This window comes from Chlorocebus sabaeus, chromosome 21, assembly GCF_047675955.1.
Source record: "Chlorocebus sabaeus isolate Y175 chromosome 21, mChlSab1.0.hap1, whole genome shotgun sequence".
In the NCBI taxonomy this organism is placed as follows: domain Eukaryota; kingdom Metazoa; phylum Chordata; class Mammalia; order Primates; family Cercopithecidae; genus Chlorocebus; species Chlorocebus sabaeus.
The window spans coordinates 79,150,992-79,171,066 of NC_132924.1; the positions used below are offsets into that span (position 1 = coordinate 79,150,992).

A 20,075-nucleotide genomic window follows, 5' to 3' on the forward strand; every position below is an offset into this window, starting at 1 on the left:
AGGCATCCCAGGGGTCTTGAAACATATTCCTAGTAAACAGGAGGGAACTACTTATTTTATTTCCAATGTCCACATAAGTAAACTGAGGCACACAGAGGGCAATTTGCCTACAGTTAAATAGCTAGTAAGTGGTGTAGACAAGATTCAAATCCAGGCAGTTTGGTTGCAGAGCATACACTCTTAACCAGGAATCTTTGCTAGTTAATTAGACAATTAATGAGAAAAGGTGTATCAGGAAAACTTAATCTGAGAGTTACAAATAAGTATTTTCTAAATGAGGTTGGAAGAAAAAAGGGTAAAACCAGAGTCTCCAAATCACTTCTGTCTGTTTTATTCCTTGCCAAACAATAAAATTGTGATTCTGTTTCCTGCTTTGAAAATCAGTTCTGTTTTGTACTGCTCAATGCCTTTAAGATGAAGGTTTCTTTGTAATATTAACAATCAGTGCACTCTTTCTTTCAACTCCTTTATTAAATTGGTTGCAAAAAAGATATACATTCTTATACTGACAATTCTTATCATGAATAAAGCATCAAAAATAAGGCAACAGCAAGATGTGCTTCACATACAAATAATCATGTTGTAAGAATAAGAAACCTGAATCCCTGTACAACAAAAAGATTAGGAAGCAAAATGTGAATAAGCTTGTATTCAGAATATACCTATATGTGTGTGTGCAAAGACAATACACTCATCATATACCTCACTTAGGTTCCTTTATGATGCATAATTCCTTAATCATTCATTTGTGAAACAAGAATGAATGTTAAGAAACACGAAATCCAAATTGCATTTATTTTCACAATATCAATGCTAAACTCAAAATAGCAACTTCATTGACTCTCAATGGTAAATTTCAAACATGGAAAGCAATCTTAATTTTTTTAACCCTGTGAATAGGGTCTGCAAAAAAAGGTGGATTATTTTAATTACAAAGAGGCTGGGTCTCAGCCTGCACTTAAATAGCATGAGCAACAAAGGACAGGAAACAAATATCACTAAGAGTAATGCCCATACATATAAAGATATCTAGTTGAGCCCTGTTCTTTCTACTTATATAGCAAGCCTATTAAACCACTAGCATAATAGATTATATCTCATGAAACAGAATTACTATATTAACTACACATCTATCAGAAATTTCCAAATCCCTGCTCCCAACACAATTTTAGTACACCTATTAAGTACCATGGGTCATTTAGAAAAACAGAAAAAAATATACACCTAGTCTTTGCAATTAAAATCATCGTAACATAAACAATGTTAGATATAAATTTGAACTCAATATATTTTTCCTACATATTCATGTAATCAAGGCTTTTTAAGCAAAGACGGGTCTTAGGTATATGATCTGTACAAACTTACAGTAGTGTATATTCCAAATAAAGATTTTTCTTCCTACTATGGTATGACAATATAACTGCTTTCTGAATGAAGATACATGTTAAGGCTTAAGGTGTAAACACTTTGGAAGGCAAACAGCTTAGTGAAAAAAATTATGGTTCATTTCAAAATGTGTATCATTTCATAATAGGCCCCTGAAGTTTCAAATTTACATGTGAGAACACATTTACATCTTAACTTTCTAGGAAAGGCACAGGCTTTATGTAAAAAAGCAGCAAAATTTTAAACCCACCAATATATTGACAAAGCCATTACTTTTATTAGAAACAAATAATGCTTCTCAAGATGTTGGCAACATGTCATAGTATCAACATATACTTCATACAGTGTATTTTTCCCTTTAATTATATTCCGGTAGGAGGTGGAATACCTCCTTGGCTATGAGGGGCAGATGTATTTGATGGACTGTGTAGGCTGGTCTCCTTGTACACAAACCAAGCATTTCCTCCCCAAAGTATCATATTCAGAAAGCCAAAGATCTACGAAAGAGAAAAATCAGTATGAAAATCAAATACCTACTTATAAAAATTCATGCCCTACTTAAAAAAATCTCACTTTTTCTTTAAATATTTTTAGGCAGTACGCCATTATTTCACTTAAAGTTTAATACTAAACACAATGTGAAATAAAGAAGGAAGACTATATTTCAATGTACAAAATGTGGTTATATAAATGACTTATTCCCAATGAAATAAGGCTAATCTCTAAATCTGTAATATATAAAATCATGGCTAAGAGATTTAGCTATTCTTCCAAATGCTTTCACTTTCCTATTTAGAATGATTATCAACTGCTCGTGTACCTTTTCCCATTTACCTCTTATCACCCCCTCCTACCATCTCTTCTACTCCAATCCAACAGTTGTAGCTACAAAAAAAGAGGAGTCACACAACTTTACTTCCCATCCCAATTAATCAACCTCAAAGAAATTAATCTTCCTGGCTGGGTGTGATGGCTCACGCCAGAAACCCCAGCACTTTGAGAGGCTGAAGCAGGCAGATCACTTGAGGCCAGGAGTTTGAGACCACCTGACCAACATGGTGAAACCCTGTCTCTACTGAAGATACAAAAGAATTAGCTGGGAGTGGTGGCATATCCCTGTAATCCCAGCTACTTGGGAGGCTGAGGCAGGAGAATCACTTGAACCCAGGAGGTGGAGGTTGCAGTGTGTCAAGATCATGCCACTGCATTCCAGCCTGAGCGACACAGCAAAACTCTATCTCAAAAAAAAAAAAAAAAAAAAAAAGAAATTAATCTTCTCAGATATAAATCTGACTAGATGAAAGAAAGTCTCAGAGATGAATAAAATCATGATCTTGTTTACAGGCAATACTTTTTTTAAACAAACTTTTCTTCACTAACCACTATATTGTAACTAGAATTCAGATAGCTGAGTAAAAATAAAAACCATCCAGAGATTTACTGAAAGCTATTGCTTTCTTGAATTACTAGTACTTTAAACAAGTATATAAAATAAATTATAAATAATGCATACATACCACAGATACATTTAGGGATCCCATACTGGTCACAGAGCCAAAGTAACACAGTACTTCTTTCTTCTTACAAGGCGAAAGTTCCTGAACAATATTGTGACCGGTAGCTATTTTAATATCTGTCAGAGCTTTAGCCCAGGCAGAAGTGCTCACCAACCACAAAAAAGTGGCAACAAGTGTAACAACAAAGTCCTAAAGCAAAAATCAGTAAGAGTTAATAATGAACAATTAATTTTAATACTAAATTTCAAATCCATGATGAAGAAACTGAGATTACATTCAACATTATGGTACTGAGAAATGGCCTTCATGATATACTTTATTTAAAAAGTCAATGAGCATAGTAAACATTGCTGTTAGTGTTACAAGCACAGTGCCTGAGTTACAACAGTAAATAAGACTCAGTCATCTCCTCAGAAGTCTAAGATTTTCACACTAGAAACCAAAGTTTTATACACCCTTCATCATAACCTCACCTCAGCCACTTACTCCCAGGATCATACCTTGGACCTTGTCATCACCAATAACTGTATCCTTCCATACTCTGTTTTTGATCATCCCATTTTCCGATAACACCTCTTTCCAGCTCACTCTCTCTGGCACCCCAATCCTAAAACTCCTTTGACCCCACCAAGACCTACAATCTGATCCTACTGCTTTCTTACTGTCTCACCACTTCACTAATGTACTCACTTTTTTTTTTTTTTTTTTTTTTTTGAGACAGAGTCTCGCTCTGTTGCGCAGGTTGGAGTGCAATGGCATGATCTCGGCTCACAGCAACCTCTGCTTCCCGGGTTCAAGTGATTCTCCTGCTTCAATCTCCCAAGTAGCTGGGATTATAGGCGCCCACCACTACACCCAGCTAATTTTTTTTGTATTTTAGTAGAGATGGGGTTTCACCATGTTAGTCAGGCTGGTCTCGAACTCCTGACCTCAGGTGATTCGCCCACCTCGGCCTCCCAAAGTGCTGGGATTACAGGCGTGAGCCACTGCGCCCGGCTATTCTCACTTCTTTTAATCAATTTCTACTCTAAGGGCCTTCGTTATCATCCCTTGCATATACTCTCAACTAACTTTAAACTGAATTCTCCACGAGATGGATAATAAAATGGTGAAAAGCACACACCAGAACGGTATCTCTTTTAAATTTCCTAACCACAAATTTTAAGAATGCTCATTATATTTAAAAAAAAGGCAACAACAAAAATCTCCCAAGACACCTTATCACTATTAACTCTGTACTGAATCCTTTGCTATTTATTACAAAGAATGGGATGGTTTTAATATTTTAGAATAAATGGTTCTAATGGGTGGTTTTAATATTTTAGATCATAAGTCCAATCTTGTTTGATCTTCCTTCAAATTAATGACCAGGGTAGGAATAAAATTTTTATCTTTTGGATGCTATATATGCTAAACATATACGTACACTCAAGGACAGGAGCTCTTATACATCTGCAGCAAAAATCTTTCTAACCTCAGAATGGGTTTTGGAGCTTATCACAGAAGCATTTTGTTTTTTAAATAAACCCAATTAGTTTTTAATTATTTTGCCAGCCACCTTTTAGTCATTTATTAGGTTGGTGCAAAAGTTATTGCGGTTTTTGCTATTTATTTTAATGATAAAAACCACAATTATTTTTGTACCAACCTAATATTTAGGATAGATACCAGTGACCTCTTACGAGATATAGAAGCTATGCTATATAGCTCGCCCACTTGGTCAAGACAACACTGAATGAATACTTAAGATTAGAGAACCAAAAATAATTAATTACACAAACATGAAAGTACATGCACTTTGTATCTGAGCTCTCTGCTGCTACTTGTCCTTTTAAAAAACCTAGATCAAAGAGAAAAGCCTAGAAATATAGCTTATATTTTCTGCACTGTGGAAGTACTCCCCTTTTTACTGCTGTACATCTGCTGTACATTCTGCTGCAGGTAGACATTTTCTAAACACTTGCTAGAAATAGTGTCTTTTGGAAAACTGATGAGTAAAATGAGGTTATATCGCATGTTAAATAATTTCTCTTTACGGAAAAGTTCACAACTTTGATCAATATATGTCAAATCCTCCTAATTTTCAGGTATTTTCTTCCTTCCAAATTCTTTTTTTTTTTTTTTTCTGGTTATGCTCTTAAATCCACTTGGATGGCTTGGGGTATGACATTCTTCTACTTCAAAAGCAGGAACTTTTCTGAAAATGATGCATAAATTAACCTAGGTTGAAGGAACGTGGGGGGAATTCTGGTCCCTTCAGATAGTATTTGCTCTACTCAGCACTCTAGTCACACTGCACTCTAAGTGAATGGTGCCACCTGGAGCTCTGCAATGCACGACCTGCAGCTGTCCAGGGCAGCTCTACTCCTCCCAACAATTCATAATATGATTCATAGATTTTTAGAATTTGGGATACCCTATTTTTGTTTGGATTCATTTTCTGGTATTCTCAATTTTCCACATTGCCTTGAAACCTTAAACTCCTGCTACTTAACAAAAAAAGTGCTGTATTTACTTCAAAAGAGAATTGAAGTAGATTTAAATTTTCATAATTGAAATACTCCTAGAAACACCTTAGCACAGAATTGGGAATATTGCTAAAAGGGCTTGTCCTCATTAATAGTACCTAAAAATTAATGTCATATTTGGCTATATCTTAAATTTTGGGTATCTCAACTCACCCCCCACCCTCTACTTTTTTTTTCCCCTGAGATGGAGTCTTGCTCTGTCACCTAGGCTAGAGTGCGGTGGTGTGATCTTGGCTCACTATAACCTCCACCTCCTGGGTTCAAGTGATTCTCCTGCCTCAGCCTCGAGAGTAGCTGGGATTACAGGGACCCACCACCATGTCTAGCTAATTTTTGTATTTTTAGCAGAGATGGGGTTTCACCATGTTGGCCAGGCTGGTCTCAAACTCCTGACCTCCTGGAGTGATCCACCCACCTCAGCCTCCCAAAGTGCTGGGATTACAGGCATGACCCACTGCACCCAGTCTCTCAAAGAAAACTTTTAAATATTTTTATGGTTAAATTAAAAATAGAACTGAAAATTAAACTTAGAAGCTAGACTTTTATAGACAAGAAGCACTCATTACATAACAATAAAAACCTACTTAAGGAACCAATTCTGGATTATTTCTTTATATGACCACTAATTGGTCATTCCGAGGTGGAAAATTACTTTTTACTTTTCTGAATGATACAACTAGGTCAGTTTTATAGTTTTATCAGACAGAAAAACCACCTACAAAAACAGGTCTGAATGCTGCTTTAAGAAGTGTAGTATTTTTAAAAGTTTACTAGACAAAATATGAGAAATAAAGGGCACATTGATAGATTTAGTAAAAAAATTTGTTGGGATAATGACAAAATGGCGAGAAATAGCTTCTAGTTATAAAGAATTTTAATGAAATATAATTATCTATAAGATCATTCTAGTTCCCTTTTCAATAAGATTTGAAAAGTCTGCAGAAAACATAGATTCCTAACATGTATGTTGGATAAGCACTGCAAATTAAAACAGTTGACATCTTATCTTTTTAACAACCGAGAAGTATTTTATGCAAACCTCTAGTTTTCTTATGTCTCCTATGACATACGAAACAGAATAAATCTGAATGATAAAAGACTGTTGTATTACTTACTTACCATTTCCATTCTTATGATCCAGCAGCAAAAATTAAAAATAAATAAGTAAATAAAATTCGTAATCTTATTTAATAATCCTTCATATTTAAATAACCTTCCCTTTAAAGTAACTTCACAATAATTAGCAGATGTGTTTTCTCATACATATGAATGACCAGTATCACACATAAAAAACACCTCTGTTCTCCCTTTAAGTCACTAATAACTGACTTTGTAGTTACTCTTTTTTTTGAGATGGAGTCTCGCTCTGTCGCCCAGGCTGGAGTGCAGTAGCCGGATCTCTGCTCACTGCAAGCGCCGCCTCCCGGGTTCACGCCATTCTCCTGCCTCAGCCTCCCGAGTAGCTGGGACTACAGGTGCCTGCCACCTCGCCTGGCTAGTTTTTTGTATTTTTTAGTAGAGACGGGGTTTCACCGTGTTAGCCAGGATGGTCTCAATCTCCTGACCTCGTGATCCACCCCTCTCGGCCTCCCAAAGTGCTGGGATTACAGGCTTGAGCCACTGCACCCGGCCTGTAGTTACTCTTTTATAGTGGAGGTGTAACTTAAAACCATGATTTATCTCTGGATTTGCCACCAATAATCCAGGGCAAATCCTACTAACTAAATCTCAGAGAATATTTCTAGCTCAGTAGGCTCTGAAGCCAAAAGTATCAGGACTTCAAATCTAAGTCCTCTGTTGATAACTCAAAGATTCAAAATTAGTTCATGGCTGCCACTAAGGCTGAGTATAAGAATTATCTGGGTCTGATTTTAAATTAAGGAGTTTAGGGACACAGACCAGGAATCAACAAACTTCTTTTGAAAAGGGCCAAATAGCAAATATATTTTTTATCTCTGTTACAACTACTCAACTTTACTACTGAAGCAGCCATAGGCAATGTGTAAATGATTTGGTATGGCTGAGTTCCAAAAAAAACTTTATTTAAAAAAAACAAGGCCAGGCTCAGTGGCCACATCTATAAGCCCCAGCACTTTGGGAGGCAAGGCAGGCAGATCACTTGAGCCCAGGAGTTTGAGACCAGCCTGGGCAACATGGTAAAACTCTGTCTTTACAAAAATACACAAAAAGTAACTGAGTATGGTGGCTTGTGCCAGCTACTCAGGAGGATCATTTGAGCCCAGGAGGTTGAGGCTGCAGCAAGCCAAGATAGTGCTACTGCACTCCAGCCTGGGCGACAGAGCGAGACCTTGTCTCAAAAAGTAAATACATAAATAAAGAAGTAAAAATAAAAAATAAGACGGTGACCTCTGGGACATAGTTTGCGAACCCAAGATATAGATTATTAAGCTCAATAAGTTTTGTAGAAGTATAAAGTGAGCCTTCAGAGAAAGAAAAAAAGTAAGAGGCAAAAAGAGTTATGAGACTATGTTGTGATAAGTAATTCTTCAAATTAAAAGAATTAATTTCGACTTAATTTTTTTGCTATTTGTAACCTGATGTGCTTTATTACATATGTGAGTTTCTTCCAAGTTAAAATAGAGTTAAAAAAGAAACAAACTTTCTTTATAGTGCAAATAGGCTAGAATAATTGAGTTAAACTTAATGGGAGAGAGCTCAACCTTGAGGCAAACACAGGCCAAAATACGCTGAACTGGCTTACACCAAGAATTTTTATTTCCAGTATAAGAAAATCTATATTTAGCTTATACAAATTATTTTTGTATTAAAAAAATAAAGTGATTACTTACAATCATAGGAAGTTTACGACTATCCAGATACAGACTCGTGTAGCCAACATAAAGCAGAAGGGCAGCAATGCAGTACAAGAACACAAACACTGCAAAGGTAACATAGAATTGTGCAGAAGAAGAGTAATCGCCTATGAGAACATAACTTTTCCAATTTACATCACATATGTTTACACCTGGAGGTGGCTGAAATGACGCCTCATTCAACCTATTAAAATAAACGTATGAATTACTGAACTTTCCCAGCAGAGACAGAAACATTTATGCAAAACAATGAATGACACTTCAAAAAATACTCCCCAAATATATTAAAAACATTCCTTTGGGGATAAAATTCAAATATTATATTTAAGTAAACTGAAATTTTCATAATAAATGTATATAAGTTATACCTGGTATTGGTTTACGATACACTGAATATAGACTGAATTAAATACTTTCATACCCAGATACTATCTTCCTGCAGTAAAAAATTAGGTAGGAGGGATTATACCACATGGTTTATACTTTGAGACATCATATTTCATTTTGTGTGGCAGAGTATGTGTGACTAGCCCCAAGAGAACCAATTACAACAATGATTTACATTTTTAACCCTGGATCAATAGTTGCTAACAATAAATACTGCCTTTCATTTTTCCCAACCATAAATTGTAAAAGACTTGTCACTAAAGATGCTGTAACAGTTCCTTATGTGAGAAGTGTCTAGGAGAAAGGATACAAGATAGAGAGGTTTTGATGATTACTAACCACTTATTATCTGACTTATCTTTAATATGGAGATTTTATTTAATCATCAAAACAGTCTTACAAGATAATACTTCCAATTACTGGACCAAAAAATTGAGTCTAGGGTCAAGTAAGTAAAGTTAGTAAGTGAAAGAAGATTCTCACCCTGGCTTAAACATAGGACATATTCAGTAAACTTTTCAATGGATACTGATGTCAAACAAGACTTCACAGATGAAATATTCTTCTGTAACTAAAGTCACTTACTTTAAGAGTAAGAAAGTATGGCTTTATGCTAATGAATGAAATATGGAATCTCTTTATATACATCTATGTCTTAAACCTATATAAAGACATAAATATTCAGTAATTGCAAAAAACATTGAGAATCTGGATTTTTCTAAGTTATGTTTCCTTCTACATTAGGGCTTCTTATATCAAGGTGATAGAACAATCTCTAGTTTGCTTTATTTTTACTCTGTTAGAATAAAATTATCAAGGCAACATCACATTGTTATAAAAGTTTCTGAACACTTACTCTCACTTTCTGTCCTATTTTGTTACAGACCAGGAGATGTTTTTAGACAGGCATGGGTCTGCGTATCACAGTTTGGGAGGTAATGATCACTTACAAATGAGCATGCAATCTAAATTTTCTACCCTCCACAATCAATAAATTGCTGGAAACCTTAATGACTCACTGTGAAAGTAAAAAGAGTAGTGAAACCATTAAAATAAATATAACTCACCTGAATGGATAACCAAAAGTAGCTGTAATAGTTTTATTTTCGGTAATTGTGGGAGGACAACTCACTTGGATTTCTGTTTGGCCCTTAAAACCTCCACAGGTGGCAAAAGCAAAGATAGAAGCAATCTATACAAAGTAAGATGAAAAAAGACAAAAGAAAAAACAAGATAAGCATTACTACACCCCAAACAAGGGTCACTAAAACTGTAAGCACACTGATTATTAAAAATGGGCTCACTAAAATTCTAGAAATTCTTATTTTTTTGAGACAGGATTTCTGTCGCCCAGGCTGGAGTACACCGGCATGATCAGGGCTCACTGCAGCCTTGGCCTCCTAGGCTCAAGCCGTCCTCCCACCTCACCCCCCAAGCAGCTGCATCACAGGTGTGCACTACCACACCCGGCTAATCTTTTTTTGAATTTTATTACAGATGAGGCCTCGCTGTGTTGCCCAGGTTGGTCTTGAACTCCTGAACTCAAGCAATCCTCCCATCTTGGCCTCCCAAAATGCTGGCATTACAGGTATGAGTCACTGTGCCCAGCTCCCCACTACCCTTTTTTTAAAGAGATGAGTCTCACTCCGTTGTATAGACTCAAGTGTAGTGGCACAATCACAGCTTACTGCAGCCCTGAACTCTCAAGTGATCCTCCCAAGGAGCTGGGACTAAGGAGTGTGCCACCATGCCTGGCTACATTCTAGAAATCCTTAAACACAAACTAAAATGGTGAAAGACATTAAAACATTCATTTGCAAACCTTGACAAATGTGATTTTATTTTCCCCTGAGTATAATACAGAAATTAATGTACCAGCCCATATGACAATTCATTTCTTCATACTTTAGTGTATCTACCAAGTATTAGTATGAAATATAGAGGGAGACTCATTTATTATTATCAAAATCAAAATGGGTGAATTGGAGGTATTTTTATTTGGAACGCAAGTTACCAGTAATTTGTAAAGCCAAGAGGCTGTAAGCAAAGAAGAAACACTACTTCATGAGCCTGTTAAGCCTCCCTTGTGGGTATTTCCAGGTCTCAAAAAGTTGTTGGAGACTTATTTTCCTAATCATGCATATGCTTTAAAAAATGAATGATGTTCTCTCAAATACTATCTAAAACACAAAAAACCTGGAAGAAACCTAAATGTTGACAGGGAATCAAACTATAATTCATCCACTCATTCATTCATGCAATGAAACATTATATAGCTGTTGGAGATTAACAACATAGAAAGTGTTCATTACATATAAAGTAAATTTAAACAACAAAAATTAGAAAAGTCATGCATCAAAATTTCAAGGTCACCTCTCAAAGGAAGATAAAAAATAATTCCTTTTTATTTTTGTATTTGTGAATTTTCTACAAAACAACACAAGTAAGCAAAAAACTCCAGATGTGCTGTTAAAGTCCAAGAGCTCAATCTTTCAGCAAGTGGTGATGGCTCTATTTTCAAAATACATTTGCAATCTGACCACTTGTACTGCCTCCTGATCTGAACTACCATCACCTCTTGCCTGAATTTTGCACTAAATGGTCTCTCTGCTTCTGCCCTTGCCCCAGCTTCAGTCTGTTATCAACATAACAGCCAAGACAATCTTTTAAAAATGTAAGGCAGAAAATGTTATCCTTTGCTCAAAACCCTCCAATGGCTTTTGAGCTCTCTATGAATAAAAACCAAAGTTCATATAAAGGCCTGCAAGATCTTTTCTTCCCTTATATTTCTGACCTCATGTTGCTACTTTTTCCTTTACCTAATCTGTATACACAAACTGCTTTCCGTGCAACGCCTGTAGTGACATGGGATAAACTCTTCCTTCAGGACCTTTACACTGGCTATTTCCTCTGCCTGGAATACATGGTTCACTCCCTCACTTCCATAGCTTCCTGTTCCAGTATGACCTTCTCCGAGAGACCTTCCCCTCACTACACTATATCAAATAACAGCACTCCTACGCAACCTATTCCCTCTACTCTATTTCTGCTCTATTTCTCCTCTGTTCTAATTACCACTGCTTGACACAGTACTTAATTTGTCTGTCTTTCCCTAGAATAGAAACTTAAAGAGGTCAGGGACTTGGTTTTGTTCAAGATCATACACACTTAGCAAGTGGTAGTAGATAAAATTCAATGCAGATTTGATATCAAACCTTCACTGTTGAACACTTGATATAATGCCTCCCATGGATTATTCCAGGGCCTTAAATCTTGTAGGCCATAATCCACATTATAATAATTGTCAAGGGTTTGTTTCCCCTCCCTGCCCCCACAAAGAAGAGATACATGAAAAGAATCTGGTTACAGATGGGAAGAGTCTGAGGTAATGTCCAGCACATAGTTTGGGGTCTTAACTGTTAAGAGGTGATCCCTGGTTTTCATAGGATTTCAAAATATGTAAAAATAACTTTCCTTGGAAAATGTGTCATGAAGTCATTTTTCATTATTCGTACTAAATAATGTTTTATGTTAAAAAAAAAAAAAAGGTAAAGATAGAAGAATCGATACTCTCTCAGAATAAATATGCATAAATACAGAGTGAAAAGGCCAGAAAATGAGTCCTGAGCATATAAAAGAAAAGAAATGAGATATACAAATTGAACCAATGGAGCAGAATAAGGAGGCCAGGAATAGACTAGTGTATATAAGACAAATTGTATCTAACAGAGTTGATTTGTAGATCACAGAGGAAAGGAATGTGGTGGTTTTAAAGATATGCCCACCAACTCTTTGATAAAACTCCCATCAAGAGGTGGAGTTTGATTTCCCTTCCCTTGAGTGTGAACTAAATATAGTGACTTGCTTCTACAGAATAGAATAAGGTACTGCGAAGAAATGGGATGTCTTTTCTGAGACTCAGTTATAAAAACATTGCAACTCTTTTTTTTCTTTTTTTTTTTGAGACACAGTCTCGCTCTGTCACCCAGGCTGGAGAGTGCAGTGGTGCAATCTAGGCTCACTGCAACCTCCACCTCCTAGGTTCAAGCAATTCTCCTTCCTCAGCCTCCCGAGTAGCAGGGGTAATTACAGGTGCCCACCACCATGTCCGGTTAATTTTTGTATTTTCAGTAGAGATGGGGTTTCACCATGCTGGTGAGGCCAGTCTCGAACTCCTGACCTCTGGTGATCCACCGGCCTTGGCCTCCCAAAGTGCTGGGATTACAGGCTTGAGCCACCGCACCCAGCCAAAGACTGCTTCTGTCTTCCTTTCTCACTCCTGAACTTTCCCATTCTCTTGGGGAAGCCAGTGGCCATGTTGGGAGGATACTCAGGCAACTTTTAGAGACTCACATGGTGTGGAATTGAGGACTGCCAGTAACCACATGACTGAGCTTGGAAGGGGATCCTCTGAGGTTTGCCAACAGTCATGAGAATGAGCTGGAGACCCTGAGATAACAGCAACCCCAGCCAACAGCTAGACTGCAACCTTATGGGAGACCCTACGCCCAAACCATAGCTAAGCTGCTCCCAGATTTCTGACCCACAGAAGAATGGGTGAGATTTATTATCTCACCTAATAAAGGTCAACAGACCTTTGTTTTAAACTGCTAAGTTCAGCGTGATTTGTTATACAGCAATAGATAACTAATACAAGGAAGAGTTGTTCAGTAAATGGTCCAGATGAGCTGCACACAAAAGTAAAAAGTCTTTAAAAGAACCATAAAAGATTGTTAAATTCAACTACAGAAAAAAAATTGTAATCAAGTCAGCTGTTGAATGTAAAACAAGCTACCAATTAGGTGAACATATTTATAATAAACATAATGTCACAAAGGATTTACTAGTATATGGATCTAAGAGAAACCCTTGCTCACGTGTACTAAGAGATGTATACGAATGTTCATAAAAAACGGGGAGGGGAAAAGCAACGGGAAAATGGATAAAACACCACAGTATATTCTTACAATGGGAAGTCATATGGCAAAAAAGATATAAGAATTACAACTGCCTACATCAACATAGATGAATCATAGAAATCCAATGCTGAGTTAAAACAAAAACAAAACAAAAACATGCTGCACATGACTACCTAGAGTATAAAACCATTTTTTAAAAAGCTCTGTTTACCTGACTACATTACACCTGCCACTATTTTTGTTCAGGCCATCACCATTTTTCACTGGGCGTAACCCAGCAGATGCTTCCTCTCATTTCCAATTTCATTCCAATTGATACTCATCTTCTATAATGTGGGCAGTACAGCTGCAGTACCCAGTAATGCTACTTGTGAGTCTTGAACACTTTACATGTCACTAATCTAAATTGATATGTACTCCAACTGCAAAATACACACTAGATTTTGAAGATTTAGTATGAATAAGATGTAAAATATTTTATTAATTTTTATATTGATGACTTGCTCAAACAATAATTTGGATAGATTGGATTAAGTAAAATATATTGTTAAAATTAATTTCACCTGTTTCCTCTTATTTTAGTGTGATTAACAGAACACTGAAAATTACTATGTGGTTTGCATTTTTGATTCCCATTGTATTTTTTTGTACTGGACAGAGCTAGTTTAGAATGATGTCACACTGATCTGAAATAAAAATCTGATCATGTCCTTCCCATTTAAAAGAATTTCCTCAATTGTTTTTCAACCTAAATTAAACAAAAAATGCTCAAACTTCTTAATTTGGCATAAAAAGCATGGCTGATTGATGCTCAACTTTATAGATAGATTTACCTGTAGTGTATTCACTGCCAGGTACTGTATGATTCTGTCACATTATACTGCTTACTGTTCCTGAAACATACCATGTATTTACGTCTTAAATGTATATGCTGCTTCTTCTGGGAATGCCCTATCTCTAATTAGCTCATTCCTTGTGGCAGAACTCATGATTCTTCTCTTGAGCTATCACAGACATTAATTAACTCTATTATATGTGAACTCTACTATAGGCATTTTTCTTGTGTAACTTGCTTTATAAAAAATAAAATGGGGCTGGGTGCAGTGGCTTATGCCTGTAATTCCAGCACTTTGGGAGGCCATGGCAGGACGATCGTTTGAGCCCAGAAGTTCAATACCAGATTGGGCAACACAGTGAGACCCTGTCTTAAAAAATAAAATAAAATAAAATAAAATTTAAAAAATTAAATAGAAAAATGAATTTCCTAATATAACAAGTAGCAAATAAATAGCATACAGCACTACAGCTTGTTGCTTTCAAGACTATTACTTCTACTGCTCCTTTGCCAGACTGTCATGTCTTTGCACCTGGTTTTGTTTAGAATTTTCAATTTTCAATGACTAGCAGAAAACCTGACACATAGCAAATGCTCACTAAATAACTGCTTAAGGAAAAAATAATTTCCAATAACTTATAAGTAAAACCATATTTTGAATCTTACATAATTATCATTTTAAAGCTTTTTGTTATAAGGATAGATAAATATCATAACAGCAATTCTGGTCTTTATCTTATAGAAAGAAGGGACAAAAGCACATATTTTATATTAAACAAAGTACAAAATTATGAGGGCAAAATATCCAACTATCTCACTTCTCCCTATATTCTACTGCTATTTTGATCTAGACTGGAAGTTATATACTGGCAGCCTGTTGGTAAAACCTGGCCTGCAAATATATTTGTGAGGCCTTTGCAGTATTACAAAAAAATGTGAATTTGCTGTCATTGTTTTAATATCACTAATTTAATAAATTAAATTAATAATAATTAAATTAATTTAATTATTAAATTAATTTAATTTTAATAGTACATATAAAAATTTGGATTTCCTGCTTTTCCCGAGTGTGTATGGGAAAGCTGAAGAATGGCAACATCAGACCCACATTCTCATAAAGCAACAATCAGAGAGAACTGAGTGACAGATGTCACTTATGGCAGAGCATGTGCTTTCTAGGTTATCTGCTTCTCCATTGTCTTAACAGCCCTCAGGATGTGTGTTAGTTGCCAGTAAGTAATCAATGACATACTATTGTTTTTCTTCCAAACATCTTGCTTCACTCATTTACTTTAGAGGGTGGTTCCTATGACCATTTCAATGTCTAACCCTAGTCTAAAATGGCCAGGTTGGTCTCGGAACACCTGACCTCAGGTGATCCACCCAGCTCAGCCTCCCAAAGTGCTGGGATTACAGGAGTGAGCCACTGTGCCCAGCCTCCAGAGTCTTTTTTATCATAAATGCCTATTAGTACAAAATTTTATTTCTGCTTGGCCTTCTGAGTCCCCTAGTCCACAAACACCACACCTTATGACGGGACCCCCAAACCACCAACATAAGTGAACATACAAGTTATCACAAATCCAGACCTTAAGCCTGCAAGTAGGTTGGTCCAGGTCTTGAGTGGCTATATATATCTCTTTATTTCTACACTTTTAAGTACTCAGCTTTATTTAAGTCATAAATCCAGAAAGTCAGTTGAGTTTTCTCCAGATTTATTAATAATTACCAAATTTGGGAATAGTCTTTCTCCTTGCCATATTTTCTGTTCTGTTTCTGGTCCCCAGTGATGTTTACCTCATCAATTCTCAATGTGTGGTCTGTGGACCCCTAAAAGCTCCCAAGAGTCTTTCAGAAGTTCATGGAGGTAAAACATTTTCCTAACAACACTAAGACATTATTTGCCTTTTAGATTGTGTTGACATTTGTACCAATGAAGCAGACATACTGGTGGGGAAAACTGCCGGGCTTAGTAAGAATCAAGAAGAATAACAAACTCTATTTCATTGCCACACACTTGTAGTTAAAAAAAAAAAAACAACAACAACAAAAACCAAAAACGAACAACAACAACAAAAAACACTGGTTTTACTTAAGAATGTCTGATGAAGCAGTAAAAATTTTATTAAACCTTGACCCTTGAGTTCTCTTCTCAGTATGATAAAATGGGAAATGCAAATAGACTTTTGTTGCATACCAAATACAATGGTTGTCTCCAGAGAATGCATTTAAGCAACTGAGTTGTAAGCAGAACTAGTGGCTTTTTTTTGTAAACACCAAATTTCTCCCATCTTCACAGTCAAACAGCGGTTTATGCTGTCTTCACTTTCTTACCACACTTTCATTCAGCCTACTAAAATCTGGCTTTTTGATTTTACTGAAACTGCTCTTGCTAAAGCCACCAACAGTATGATTAGTAAAACCAAGGGATGCATTTTAGTCCTTATTTTACTTAACCATTCTATTGCACCTAATGTTTTGGGGTACTCTTTCCTTCAAATTCTAATAGTGATGTCAAGGCACTATTTCCCTCAATTTTCCTAACCATTCCTTCTCTCCTTTGCAGGCAGATATCTGCTGTATCTGCAGCCCAAACTCATATTTTAAATTCTAGATCCATATATACAACTGTATCCTATAGGATACCTCCAAAAGATCTAAAAAGACCACAAACTCAATACATGTGATACCTCTGACCTTCCACAAAAATCTGCTCGTCCTCCTCCTGACATACCTTAAATAATGATGCTAATGGCAACCAAGTCAGAAACACAGCAGTCATCTTAGGGTCCTCCCTCTTTGTTACCTTCCATACATATTCTAATTTGTGACCCCCTTTTGTAAACCCCTTCAGTTCTACTGAAACTAATTTTAGGCCCTCATAATTCCTCAATCAACAGATTTCCCTTCCTCCAATTCTGACCTTTCCAATCCATCCATTTAGAAATTTTCATTTTGTCAGCAGTGTAGAGGGATGGTTTGGAAAGGTCAGAATTGGAGGAAGAGAAATTTGTTCATTGAGGAATTATGAGGGCCTAAAAGTAGTCATATTATTGACTTGTTTAAAGCCTTTAAGTAAGTTCCCATCCCCTACGGCAGGGATTCTGGGCTTGAGTGGAATAAACACTCCAATATTCTGTACCCTGCACATATGCATTTTCTTAAGGGCCCAGATTCCCAAAGATTAACCCTAGAAGCAGCGAACCTCTTTGAAGTGTTTTCAGAATAATCTCAAACTGTATCCTCCAACCCAGTATATATTCCAACTAACCCCCAATTACTTTTAAGTTCTCATACAGGGTTATGCTACTTCAACATTTCCTACCACTGAATGTAAGATTCCTTCTGCCTAGAAAGTCACTCCCCAAGTGAACCAGTACCCATTCTTCAAGTGTTCGTTCAGCTATGAAGTCCTCCTAGTTCCTCCAAGCAAATGCTCTCTCCCTCATTTCTTCTACTATTCTTTGCATACACCTTTATTTCAGTTTATATATGGCATTTTCATATTTTTATGTCCTTCATCCTTAATAGATCATGAGAAAAAGACCATGTTTTATTCATGTTGGTATGCTAGTGTTTAGTATAGATCTGGCATTAAATAGTCAAATATTCATTGAATAAATATTTACCACACCATTAACAATGTGTAGTCTTTTCATAAAAGGCTCTCCTGTGTAATAACAAGCTGTTCAAACTGAAAGTAGTATTTCCATAAGATGCTTAAAAGGGGTATTTTTCAAAATACATCAGAACACGAATGAACTTATCACTAGTGCTTGAAATATTAAGGAAAAAGCTAAATCTACAGTTGTTTAAAAACTTGACAAATAATATAAGCACAGATATAAACAGCTGCCTCTTCATTTAAGTGGAAATCTAAATTATTAGTTATAAATTTAACTGTAATCCTCAATGAGACTAAATCTAGATGTAAGACTTTCTTAACGTTTATATTTGATTAGCCTCGTTAATGCGATTTTCCTCTTGCAATTTTTAAATGCTTTAATCATGGTTTTCTTTATACTTAAATCTGGACTTAGGTTTAAAAAAATCAGGTATATTTATTTATGCATCTTTAAAGTAGTCATTTGTGTGAAGTCAGGACTACTTCAGTTTTCAGAAAACACACAAAATGTTCAGTGAATGGTGAAACCGTCTAACCCCTTGGGCGGTTACAATGGTCTAACTAGAAAATCACATTAGGTACCCATCAGAGAAACTGAGTTTCAGTTGCTTTTAAAAACATCCTCGGTAGGTTATTTAGAACAGGAAATTGAAAGTTCTTATTCTTCTTCACCACTCTATCACTAAAGAAAAGGGCGAAAAACCTATGGATGTAAATGCTGCTGTCTAGAAACACAACTTGCCTGCAGAAATACGTAGTGGGCCACGAAGTTTGAAGGAAGCCCGCAGTGCCAGGTATATTCACCAACTCCTCCAAGTGACTGATCATTGCCAAGGTCGAATTAATAAGTGTTCTTTGATGTTAATGATTGTGAGTGTTCTCAGAAGGACTAAAAGCTGACTTTCCAAGCAGGATGTTGCTTGGAAATACCCAAAACAAACTCGATGTTCATTCCTAACGTGTTATTAAGTGAACCGATCTGACTCCATGCGTTTTGTTAAAAGGCCTTTCCTTCGTTCCCCTGGCCCACAGTTTATTTTTGACTATTTTTAACTCGGAGCCCATCTTAAAAACAAATTAAGAACGGAATGCTCGCCAAATCACGTCTACAAGACAAAATCGGCTTCCCAGGGAGCTGGACCTCGAGTGGGCACCGGCTGGGACGTACCCGCTGAGCCTCTCCGCAGAGCGCGACACCAGCCGCTGGGTTTCGGTTAGACCGCAGCAGGAAGTTTTCCCTTCCTCTGCGGGAAGCAGTGGAGCCAAGGGGAAATTTGAACTCCCACTCCACGGGGGCACCCAGAGGGGAGCTCCGGTGTGGGAGGGTGCTCCCAGGGGAGCCAGGCGGCCGAGGAGCTCGTGATTCGACGCCCGCCGCGGCGTCTCCGCCCAGCGCGGGCCCAGGCCGCGGCCTCCCTGCCCTCCCTACAGTCCACTCCCAGTCCCGGGGCGGCGGCCTCAAAGCCCGCGCGGCAGGGCAGCGTCCCGGCTCGCAGGCCCCCGTCTCCCTGCCTAGAGCGCCGCGCAGAGCGGCTGCGGGCCTGGCAGGCGCGGGCTGCACTCACCCACTCGAGGACCTTGATGAAGCCGAGTGGCTCCTTGAGAGGGTTGAGATTGATCTGGAAGCCGGACATCCTCTGAGGGAAGGAGGGAGAGAGAGTCAGGACGACGGGGCGGAGAAGGAGGTGACCGACGAGACCCGAGGAGCCCGGCGGCGAGGAAGGGCAGGCGGGGCGGGCGCGCTGGCCGGGCTCGGAGGCGGGCCCGGGCGGCCGTGGGGCGGGGCGGGGCGGGGGGGGAGCAGCGGCGGTTGAGCAGCTGGCTGAGACTCTGGGACGGAGACTGAGAAGGGCGGCTGGGGAGGCGAGGGGCGGGCCGGGGCGGGGACCGGGAGGCTCCGCCTCAGGCCGCACCTGGCCAAGTCGACTGATCCGCTGGCGAACCAAGTAGATGTTGGGCGCCATGCTGCGTGCGCCGCGCCCCCTTCCCTGCAGTTCAGCCCCTGGCGCTCGGTCTCCCCCTGCGCACGCGTGCACGCGTGCGC

At 37.9% G+C, this 20,075-nt stretch overlaps 1 protein-coding gene across 1 annotated transcript; it reads right to left on the bottom strand.

The window, feature by feature from the left end:
* Positions 1 to 452: 452 nt before the first annotated feature.
* On the bottom strand, positions 453 to 19,844 carry SYPL1 (synaptophysin like 1). The gene is made up of 5 exons (XM_007982515.3): positions 19,597 to 19,844; positions 9,720 to 9,844; positions 8,242 to 8,449; positions 2,904 to 3,092; positions 453 to 1,883 (listed from the first exon to the last, which is right to left on the bottom strand). The coding sequence occupies exons 1-5, from the start codon at positions 19,663 to 19,665 to the stop codon at positions 1,749 to 1,751; spliced, it is 726 nt and encodes a 241-aa protein (XP_007980706.3). The 5' UTR covers positions 19,666 to 19,844; the 3' UTR covers positions 453 to 1,748.
* Between the last annotated feature and the right edge of the window lie 231 nt (positions 19,845 to 20,075).

Excerpts from the sequence above, each read along its gene's own strand:
- SYPL1 (XM_007982515.3), bottom strand. The coding sequence starts at position 19,665 with ATGTCCGGCTTCCAGATCAATCTCAACCCTCTCAAGGAGCCACTCGGC. Across the intron at positions 8,450-9,719 it reads ACTTTTGGTTATCCATTCAG|GTTGAATGAGGCGTCATTTC; the intron begins GTGAGTTATATT and ends TTATTTTAATAG. Across the intron at positions 3,093-8,241 it reads GTCGTAAACTTCCTATGATT|GACTTTGTTGTTACACTTGT; the intron begins GTAAGTAATCAC and ends TTTTTGCTTTAG.